The sequence below is a fragment of the Squalius cephalus genome (genome assembly GCF_949319135.1).
Source record: "Squalius cephalus genome assembly, chromosome: 5".
NCBI lineage: Eukaryota > Metazoa > Chordata > Actinopteri > Cypriniformes > Leuciscidae > Squalius > Squalius cephalus.
Window position 1 is genome coordinate 31,944,130 of NC_137126.1, and position 11,485 is coordinate 31,955,614.

Below are 11,485 nucleotides of genomic sequence, written 5' to 3' on the forward strand. Positions count from 1 at the left end.
CTGATTACGTTGTTCCTTATTTAACATGTTTGTCTAAATTTTACTTTTCTACATCAGGCCACCATTGCATCATTGTCAATGTGGTTTACTACTGATAGGTTACACTGTGAACAAAATGACACTAATGAAGGATAATAAAATATCTAAGTAAATGTAATTGAACGGGATGAATGTATTTTCTGAAATAAAATACAATGTGATCATGTTGTTCAGTTTATTGAATATTGACGTTTCAAAATATTACAGAGGAACAAAAAATTGCATAACTTTGATCAAAACGGCACAAATCATTCATGAAATCTCAGCATAATATTAATGTTAAGAACACTCGAGTGCAAAGTAACGTTTTAAAGAAACTGAAATCAAGTAAAAGAAAAAACAGTTATTGCTTTTTATGCCTCTATATTATGCAGAGAAATTTCGAACTAATGTTTGTTGAAGAAAACAATTCATTATACTGCATTTATCAACCAAACATATTACTGGACCAGAATCTAACAGTCAAAGGAGTGTCACGTTCACCTACATATTCCTCTCTTTAAGCTGCTGACGTGTAATAAGAAATACCCTGTTTATATAAAAATAAAGTTTTTCAGAAAAAAAAAAATCTGTAATGTTGAACAGTACTGCACTGATTATGTTTGTATTCTAAATTTGTCTTCTAATATGATAATTTCTCATGTTTTATGTATAGATTGTCAAGATAAAACAGTACAATTAATATGATAAAATCACATTACAAGCATATTGAAATTTCACCACTGATAAATAAAGTGCTATAGGAAATTATTTCATATGAACTTATTACCGTCTAAAAATTGATCTTAAATGGGGTCAATTCCCCCCTCCCCCTCCAAAAAAACATGTAAAAATATGTATATACAATATACAACTGACTGTATTTCACAAGTTCAATAATTGCACAAAAATCATTGCTGATGTAAGAATACAACATTTGCTGCAGCTATAAAATAAGCTGGCAGACTGCCTAGTTAAGTTACTTTTGTCCAACAGCTTGTTAGTACCATGAAAGATATTATTTGAGCAGAGCCAAGATAATAATTAATAAGCATATAAAATTGTAATCTAATCTCATATTGCATTAATGGGAAACCACAATACAGCTCCAAAATGCTGTTGTGATTTTGTGCTTTTTGTTCTGCGTTTGCTAATAAAATGTGCAAAATCAGCACAGACGAATCGTCAAAGTAATATCTGGGCAAAGTATTCACAAAACGCTTATAGAAATGGTCTTCATTCCAACCTATTTGATAACAAGAAGTTCATGCATTTAAGAAAGAATCACTTTCAAAATGGAATGGGTCATTCACAAGGAAGAAGTAGATTAGATGTAGTTGCAGATGCAGTTTGGAGCAATTCCCACCAAAACATCAACTTCCATTTAATGGGTTATTTGTCACGGCAGTCATGACTCCCAGGGAATTAAATGGGATTGTTGCCTTGCTTGAAATACACATGCTCCCAAACCACTGGTTCCCAAACGCAGAAGAAGCCCCAGAGATTGCGCAGGGTTCCACGGTCAAAGGGGTTTTCGTCTACTCCGCAGTGCTTGAGGTAAGAGATTCGGTGTCGAGACATGAACTCCCATGTGGTGGTATTTAGGGACACCAGGTACAGGTGAGAGCCCAGGAGAAGAAGCACGGTCAGGGATAGGACCGCCACCACCGCTGCTGCTCCCAAGAGCACACCGTTGGTCCTCAACCACAGCTGCCAGGTGGGAGCGTGACTGAAGCCGGACCTGTACAAGATTTAAAGGGGTCCTATTATGCTTTTTTATATTTTCAACTTTCTTTAGTGTGTAATGTTGCTGTTTGAGTATAAAAAAGGTCTGTGAAGTTACAAAGCACAAAGTCCACTCTAAAGGGAGTTCTTCCCTATATCAGTAAGAACTGTTTCTGAACTCGCTGAAAACCCATGATTGTAGTCTTGAGTTTTCTTCCAGAAGCGTACACGTCATAATATTCCTCATTTAAATAATTCCTGCCCAAGGCATACACAAAAATAAAATGAAGGCATGTCTCGATTGAGTTGCGTTAGTAAGCGTGACAATTCCTAACACATGTTTGAAGCGGTTGACTAATCACAAAACACTGGTCCAGCTGACCAATCAGAGCACATTCAGCTTTTTGGAAGGAGGGGCTTAATAGTGACAGGAACTAAACAGTGTTACTGAAAGATTAGGAGAAGAGGTGCTGCAATAATGTAAAATATGTGATAAATAATGTTTTTTTTTTTTTTTTTTTTGTGGAAACAAACCTGTGGGTTTTTTTTTGTGCAAACAAAAAAGGGCATAATAGGACCCCTTTAATGGTAAACTCAGAACTCTTCTTTTCTGGATGCTTTAATTTTGATGAAATGGTTTGAGAACACCTTTTAGATTTGAAAAGGTATGGAAACTAATACATTATTTAGGACTATTGTCCATTAGCAGTTCTGGACATCCCATGCATGATATATAAAGCCAATTCACACCGCCCCGACAGACGCCGACCAACGCAGACAATCACCAGATTACAGTACGCCACTTCTCAGACATTTACACACTGAACCGACAAAAGCCAGTGAAGTGTCTGCTGCTGTTGGTCTGCGTCTGTCGGCGCAGTGTGAATTGGCCTCAGGTATTACTCACCAGGCCATGTACAGTCCCCACAGTAAGACAACAAGCTGGACAGCCAGATAAAGCACAAACCAGCGGTGGTTTCTCTCCCCAACGCAGTTCTCTATCCAGGGGCAGTGGTGATCGTAGCGCCGCACACAGTGCTGACACGTCTGACAGTGTTTGGATCTCATGGGTTGCTATGTCAAAGTGTGCATTCATTTTTAGAATGGATACATTGTTATAAATGAACAAAGATGTTTTTCCTATGCATGAATACATAAGGTTATTATAATAAACCAAAAAGAAAATGACAAAAACTTAATTTAAATAACATTTTCATGGCTCTGAAACAAAACAGAATAAAAAATGATCGTAAATAATATTTAGTTTGTGTTGCAGCTTGTCCTTAAACCTTTGAATTAATATTATAAAAAGCTCTTTATTTATGTATTTAGTACACGTTTAATAAGTGACAGCGCACCTGTACCAGGCAGTGTCCACAGCGCCGCAGCCGTATGGACTTGGTAGTCTGTGGAATCATATCCTGCGTTTCTTCTGCAATACCAAGTGTGAACTGAAATACAGTCAAATGGTGCATTTTTATTGCTGAAAAAATCTGATGACTATGTAGAGGAGGTAAACTTCACTCTGAAGACTGGTAAACTTTAAGAGGCCTTTATTTCTATTCAGGGTTTTCTAAACTGGGGTTTGTAAACGCCTGAGGATTCAAAACAGAAATGCAGGGGGCTTGTGAATAGATGCAGCTAATAAATCCTGTTTTAAAAAGAAGAAATATTTTATTTGTTTACCTGAATGTCATGTGATCATTAAAGGTACAATATGTAATCATTTTGTATCAAAATATCCAAAAACCACTTGCACAGTGTTATATTTCTTTCAATTGTGTACTTACATTATCCCAAATGTTTCCAAGAATTTGTAAATTCAGAGAAATTCACAATTTTAAATAGTGCCCGTCCCTTGTCACTTGTCGCCTGTCAGTGACGTAATATCCACATTATCCCTGGTTTGTACCGCCATAGTAACCATGGCGACAGATGTGGACAACTGCGTAATGTTTAGTGGCACGCTGTTGTTGTTTCGTTCAAACATTATGGATCATGGCAAGCAGACTTTGGGACAAAGGGAGAACTAAAACGAGGGTCAATATCGGCGTGGCGTTTTCGAGATGCCGAGAGCTTCGCATCAAACTTCGACTTCACCGGGATGCCGCTTTTGCATGTAGGCTACTTTATTAGACAGGTGAGCAAATGTACATAAAACAAATCAATGTTATATGGCTCAACATGATGAAATGTTGAATATGAATATGATCAGAATGTTATTCTAATGTTGATCTAGCTCACTGCTAGTCTCATACAGCCAACAAACTAACATATAGAATAACATAACTTTCAACACACTCAAATGTTGTTTAGTATGATAGTGTAACGTTAAGACCAAGTGAAACAACGCTGTATTACCTCACAAGTGTAATTCATCAAATAAACTGACCTGTGTGAGTAGTAATTCAGCACTTGCGGGTACGTTAGTTCGATAGAATTAAATGTCCTTATTCCTTTATATATCCGCGGGACTTGCGTGTGGCGCTGATATCTGTCTCTCATTAGCAATCGTGCCCTGCTTCATACCACAGTCGTTTTAAAAAACATGAATGTTTTCACTCCTCCATAAACATTATTAGATCCATCAGCATGACGACAAGTCCCATCATTCCGCTTATCACTGCGTCATCAATCTACGCCTTTGTTATTGTAAGAGGTTAGCGACCCCCTAGCGGCGAAAAAAATTACATATTGTAGCTTTAACCGACATATTATTAAATTATTATAATATTAACTTAAAATTGCAGGGGGTACTTCAAGTAAATATTTCACGTCGCAGGAGTCTGGATGACCAAAAAATTGGAGAACCCCTATATAAACTGACCTGCAAGTCACAGTCATCAGACAAGACAAAACCAGGATCCATGAGAGAAACCGCAAAGTACAGCAACACGGACACCAGGACCAGCAGGACAAAGAGAACCGGCAGCGTGAGCTCTCCCGTCTCCTCCTGTTTGCGCAGGTCTGTGTGGAAGAGTAGAAAGAGCATAGTGGAAAGGAGTACAGTAGTGAAGTAGAATACAACATAGTGGAGTAGGACAGAGTTAAGGAAATTACAGAATAGAGCATAATAGAGAGAAACAGAGTAGAATTGTGCAGAACTGTGGAATCCCATTTATGCCACATAAAATCAACACAAAATTGGCACACAAAGTTGAAATAAAGTTGATATACCAAAGGCTGGAACACTATACATCATACTCTTTCCAACTTTGTAAATAGTTACAGAGAAAAAATGACTGAAGATCACACACTTACAGACTTCCAAATCCAAACACAACAGACATGTGCTTTATTAAATCTAAATCTGTTAACTCTGATATCCCAAAAACTGCAGGCTAGCTTTTACTTTCAGCAATTAGCAAAAGTTGTATAATGTATTCCAGCCATTAGTAATTCATGAGATAAAAAAGTTTAAATTATGAGCCAAGTTATAATTATGACAAAAGTCTAATTTTTATGCAGTAATTATTCTAAGCGTGACTTAAGCGTGACTTAATCTTATAATTATGACTTAGTGTGTCAAAATTTCAACTTTTTATCTCATAATTATAATTTAGTATCTCATAATTTTGATCTACCTCATGATTACTACTTAGTTAATCACATCATGAGTAGCCTATCACATTATTTTGAGACTTTTACGTCATGAGTTTTCGTCTCATAATTTTGACTTTTATATCACAATAAATTTGTATTTGATCATTTTGACTTTTTGTCATAGCAGAAAATATAATGTAACAGTGTGCTAGAGTATAATAGTTAGGGATCATATGTAACGTTAAAAGTAGATCCTTAAACACTCAGTGATGCAGATACCGGTGTGCAGTAGCATTATGTACATTATAGGCATAACATAACACGTGACGTCTTACAGATGAGGCGGATACACTCACAGTACAATCAGCATCTATTAAGAGCACTTACCTGTGTCGTGGAGGAAGAGAATCAACGTTATAACCCATGTCAAAATGACATGAGCGGTCCTCACCAGGAATCCTGATCCGAACACATTTTTGAACATCCTAGCATACTTCTATATACACCTAAGCATGCATCTACTGTGTGCTCGTACTGAAGTCCATCTTATTCTCAGACTCACAGACCTCTATAGACAGCTAGCTGTGTTAGCCAGCTCATAAGAAACCCAGTTAACGTTACATTCCAGCTGTCAAGTGAGCTCCTACGCTAAATTCCAGAACAAGAACCATTTGAACCAGAATATTTCACCCTAGCATGGGGTCTGTATGCTGAACATCTAACGCTGCTGGCTATAGCTCTGCAATGCAACAGTAGCGCGGTACTTCATTAGATACTGTGTTTCTCTCGCTCTAATAAGCTTGTTGATGCCGTTCCGTTCCGCTGCTTAGACGTGAATCGGGTAGATGTCGCGTTTCCTATTGGTCAGCTGTGGTCATGTGACGTCTCGGCTTGAAACTGGGATGCAAAGGCAAAGCCGAGGGAAAAGAAAACACCTTCTCTTAACTGTAAGTTGGATAAGTGTGATTTTATTGCTGTTGTAAAGTTGTCTCAAACGAAAGGCATTACAAACTAACAAAAATATTACATTGTATTTTATAATAATTTTTATTTTATTATCATGAGTAAATTCTACTCTAACCTTTTGAAGAATTTCAGTAATGTGCTTTTAAAATGTCTATTCATCAACACATCCTGGGAAAAAAGTATCATGGTTTCAAAAAATTGCAGAACAAATGTTTTTGAAATTGAATTTCTGAAGAATCAGGTGACTGAAGACTGGAGAGAGAAAAAAAGTATTTCACAAAATTACTGACTTTTTTTTAATTATTATCTGTAAACATCCCTTTGATTTCCTAACAAAATTTGCCTAAACATGATAGGATCCTCAGTTGAAATTTGGAAACACTATGTAGTTTGCACAAGGTTCTTGGCTTCATTCTCATCAAGTAGAAAAGGGGACTTCAAGTTCTTCTGTTCAAGGAAACGTTCCAGACCCTGTAAAACACAGCAGTTAAAATGTATCCATCCTATATTGAGATATACTGAGGGTAAGAAATGAATGAAAAAAGGAGAGAAAGTGATGGAGTGCTACAGCTGTCTCTTTTGCTCTCCTGAGAACAGGAACACTACTCTGACATCATTCGCTCTGTTTCACATCATGCTCCATATGTTCACACTGGCTTGTTATCCTTTTTTTCACTCTGTGCCTCAGGGCCAATCTTGCCTCTTTTTGTACTAACTCTAACATTTTGTAATTGAATGACTTTTGAGCTAAATATGTTAACCTGAGATCCAATAACTGGACTGTTTTATCAGTATTAGCAACTCCAGTTTAAAGCAAAAGCTCCATATTGTCATAAAAGTAGTAAGTCCATTTTTACCTCGCCAAAGTATGATACAAGTGGAGAGATTTCGCAAATTGCTGGGGGGTCTTCATTCTGTCCCATACTGCAAAAGAAAGAGTAGACCAAGTCAGCCACTGTAAACCACATGCCCTGCTGTCCATTTTAGGAACTGCCTCAAAATAGTTAATTTTCCGCATGAACGGGCATATTCCTTTCAGGTTAAACCATTTGGAAGGTATTGGATTCATAACGAGAATGGTGTTGATTTTTAGAAATTTCTAGAATTATAATACTTCAGGAAATTTACATTAAAAAGGATGGTTCACTCAAAAATTTTAATTATGTCATAATTTACTCACACTCAAGTTCCAAACTTGCTGAACACAAAATAAGATAATATTGAAGACTGTCTGTAACCAAACAATTGATGGGCCCCATTGACTTCCATAGTATTTTTTCCCCACACTATGGAAGTCAATGGGGCCCATTAACTGTTTGGTTAACCATATTCTTCAAAATATATTTTGTCTCCAGAAACTTGAGGGTGAGTAAAGGATCACAGAATTTTCATTTTTGGGTGAACAAATTATGACATTTACATTAAAGGAATAGTTAACTCAAAAATGACAATTGTGTCATCAGTTACTCACTCTTCTCATGTTGTTCCAAACCCATAACACTTTCGTTCATCATCAAAACACCAATGAAGACGTTTTTAATGAAATCTGAACGATTTCCGTCCTTCCAATGAAAGTCTACTTACCAAAATTCTGATGCTTCAAAACATCCATAAAGAGATAGTAAAAAATAAATCCATATGAATTGAGTGGTTTAATCCAAGTCTTCTGAAGAGACATGTTTGTTCTCGTGTGTCAACCAAGTACGTTTGAGCTTTCGTTTAACATATTTTAGTAATATATGTATGTAATAATCAATGTACAGAATAAAAGCCTAAATTCAATCTGTTGAATTCACTGAGATCATGTCTCTTCAGAAGCCTTGGATTAAACCACTCGTTTCATGTGGATTTCTGAACGTTTTGAACGGTCATAGTTTGGGGTAAATAGACTTTCAATGGAGTGACAGAAATCTCTTAGATTTCATTAAAAAAGATCTTCATTTGTGTTCCAAGATGAACAAAGGTCTTATAGGTTTGGAATGACATGCAACTGACTAAGTGATGACAGAATTTTTATTTTTGGGTGAACTATCCCTCTGAGAAATTTTGAGGACGCCATCCAAAACAATCTTTGGTAAAAAGGTGCCTTATTTACTTAAGTAAATGACTTAATATTTTCTTATTTTATGAAGGGAGTTTGTGTTATCACCTGTGTTTTGAGGGGATGGGTTTATCTTGTTCATCCAGGAAGCTTGCACCAGCTGCCAGAGCCCAGCGGTAATGTTGCACTAACAAGGATCGGCGTGCTGTAGTTGGTGTATCCAGAGGAGCCCCATCAGCATTTTTCAGGGGTGAGAATTCCTCTTCTCTCAACACCTCAAAAGCGACAAATTTCCTGCAAGAAGAGACTATGATAAAGAAGATGGCAATTTCCAAACTTGCCAAAATTAACACTAGCAGTAAACACACTTTGAGAACTGAAAGACGTCAAAGACAAATTTCTCCATTTTGATGCCATTGGGTTTGGTTGGTTTCACCAGGTTTCCCTCTCCATCCACAAATGCCACTTTTTTGATTGCCACATGCTGCTTCAGTTGACACTCAAACTTTCTGCAAGGAAAAAGCATTGAAATAGGAAATATTTTGTACAAAGGGCTTTGTTTGCAGATTAATCAGAGATAATACGTTGCTAATTGTTTAATAAAATGCTTGTATTCTGAGAGCATGTGCTTTTTGGGATTAACCTCAAAATTGACTATGCAAACAGTTACATCTGGGATGTATTAGGATATATTAAGTGTCCCTTTACAGGTATAACTAATCTTGTACCTGTACATTGACAAAAGTCGATAAAAGTTCTAGTCTTCTTGAAATTGCGCATCCTCGTTCTTGTTATTATAATACAGTATAACAAAACATTATAATTTATTATAATACATTATAACAAAACAATATAATGTATTATATTATAGCAAAAAAAGCCATTTATGGGCAATGGTTGACTTTACACATAAGAAACACTTTACACATATTGTCGATGACATACTCAGCCACTTCCTTTAAGAATCCTCGTGTAAAAAAGTGGTTGCAGATGTTCCCAGCACTGAACAGAAGCTCTCCTCCCGGGCCTCGCAGCTCTGAGGTCTCTGGTTGGATCTCACTATACTCAATCACCTGATACAGACCGTCCACACGACATACCACTCCAACAGGCTCTGCAGGATAGGCCTTATCCACCACCTGACCAGAAAAAAAGGTAAACATAGCTAACTGGATGCAAAAACAATAAATAAAAAGAAACTAATAATGGTAAAAAAGAAAAAAAAAAGGATGGTATCTAATTCAGTCCTACAACTAGTATATTTTTTACCTTGGCACCACAGTCTGCTCCTTTGTTTACACAAAAGCCAATAAAGACTGGGTCTGCCAGCTTCACCAAGATGTTGTCTACACAGTACACGTGAAGATACTCCACACCCCTTCTATCCATGTCCTCTAAAATCTTGTTGTCCACTAGGGCACGATAGAGGCCGCCGTTTCCATCTGAAGTGGACAAGAAAAATATAATTTTATTTAAATGTATTTTTATTTTATTCATTTATGAACTACCTATTACTAATTTAAAAAAACTAATAAATAACATACAAAATTAGTATTCCTTCTGAAGCAAAAATAAAAAAATTCTCTGACCTGGCGCCATGGCTATTTTGCTTTTCTTCTCCAGGATGATCTTTCCATCAAAGCCAACTGCTGGTATCATCCTTTGCTCAAACATGACCACATTGGATGGACATAGACCGAAATATTCATTGTCTTTGAAGAAGTTTTCTGTGGGTCCCAGGGTGAATTCACTGGTCATTATGTACCTAAACATCATTTAAAAACAATTCATTACATGTTCTTCTGTTATTTGGAGGCTGTTTATGGATAAATGCATTAGGGTTTCTTCAACTACAAGCACTGTCCCAGGGGTAACATCTTTCTTTTTATAAAATAGAGTTTTTTTGTTTTTTTTTACCATGTCAACATTATTTTACCCATTTCCCAGACCCAGACTTTCAAATATCAAAACCCAACATATAAATATTATTAGTTATTAATAATTTCCACCATAAAATTATGTTAAACACTATACATAATTTGCACAATGTGGTGGAAATGACATTTACTGGTCCGGAAAAATGACCAAAATTACACTTTATGCCAAAAGTGTTTATAGTTGCAAAACACCCACATGTGAACTGCAACTAAAAGAACCATACCATGGTACTGTGCATTTACAACCATGCTTCACTTTGGCCAGCTCTTGCACCTTCTGGATACGCTCAGCCTGGAGCTGGTACAGGGTTTTCCCACTTGGAAGTCCAACATTGTACATGCCCTTGGGATATGACACTCCAAGTCGAGTCCCTTGACCACCAGCTAACAGCAAAACAGCCACTCTGCCCCGTGAAATCTGCAATAACCCTGAAGAAAGAAGTCTTATACATAGTGTGCATTAAATGCCTTGCTACTTTTGAACACATTGCAACAGTATTGTACATTCTTTTGAATGTTAGAGTCCAGACGAGCTCTTGTACCTTCATCGTCCCACATCTGAAGTGTTTCTTTGTCACTTTTACGCACACTTCCAAAGAACTCTGGAGGAACGGGCTCCATCCGCTCGTCTAGCCGACCATCAGCACTCGAGTGTCGGCTTGCAGCCGCTGCAGCCGCTCGGCAATGCTCGAGTAACTCTTCGGGCTGAAGCTGAGATATCTCCTCCAGAATTGTATCCCTTTCTTCCGCACAAAGTTCAGCCCAAAACTGTAAAACATGACTCTGCCCTGCAGTTTCTAACCTCGCTTTAGCTTCCTCGAATGACAACATTTCTCTACAAGAGGACTAACACATTAATGATATGACAACAATCGCCCAGTCGAGTCTCGTATGAGTCCGGATCCTGTTTTCACTGCCTGCAACTCGTGACCAGTGAACATTATCGCTGGAGTGGCATATACTAGTTGCAATAACAGAAAACCAGTCAAGCAAAAAGTTTGGGAACTCCCTTTAGGCATAGTGGCTGACTGTGTCTTAAAACCTAGTAGGCTGCCTAGCTCTTTACTCGCAGCTCGAATCTGTTTAGATATCAAAGCGAATCAGAGCTGCGTTGACTCGGAACGTCCCAAATGCTGTCTAGCTAGGCAGCTCAGCAGGTTTCGAAACACACATCCAGTATTTACTCTAGACCTGTGGATGAATGACTTCCTCAGAGAGCAAACCGCTGTCATGTGATTAGTCCTGCGCTAGTCTG

The 11,485-nt window shown here is 37.5% G+C and overlaps 2 protein-coding genes across 2 annotated transcripts; both read right to left on the reverse strand.

Annotated features, from left to right (window-relative positions):
• Positions 1–201: 201 nt before the first annotated feature.
• zdhhc12b (zDHHC palmitoyltransferase 12b) lies at positions 202–6,125 on the reverse strand. Its single transcript, XM_079872281.1, has 5 exons — positions 5,674–6,125; positions 4,571–4,710; positions 3,102–3,194; positions 2,651–2,817; positions 202–1,759 (listed from the first exon to the last, which is right to left on the reverse strand). Exons 1-5 carry the CDS (start codon positions 5,768–5,770, stop codon positions 1,444–1,446), a joined length of 813 nt encoding a protein of 270 aa, XP_079728407.1. The 5' UTR covers positions 5,771–6,125; the 3' UTR covers positions 202–1,443.
• A 105-nt stretch (positions 6,126–6,230) lies between these two features.
• Positions 6,231–11,464, reverse strand: uap1l1 (UDP-N-acetylglucosamine pyrophosphorylase 1 like 1). Its single transcript, XM_079871666.1, has 9 exons — positions 10,773–11,464; positions 10,455–10,659; positions 9,883–10,058; positions 9,563–9,735; positions 9,239–9,432; positions 8,662–8,802; positions 8,402–8,587; positions 7,110–7,176; positions 6,231–6,723 (listed from the first exon to the last, which is right to left on the reverse strand). The coding sequence occupies exons 1-9, from the start codon at positions 11,059–11,061 to the stop codon at positions 6,634–6,636; spliced, it is 1,521 nt and encodes a 506-aa protein (XP_079727792.1). The 5' UTR covers positions 11,062–11,464; the 3' UTR covers positions 6,231–6,633.
• Positions 11,465–11,485: the final 21 nt, after the last annotated feature.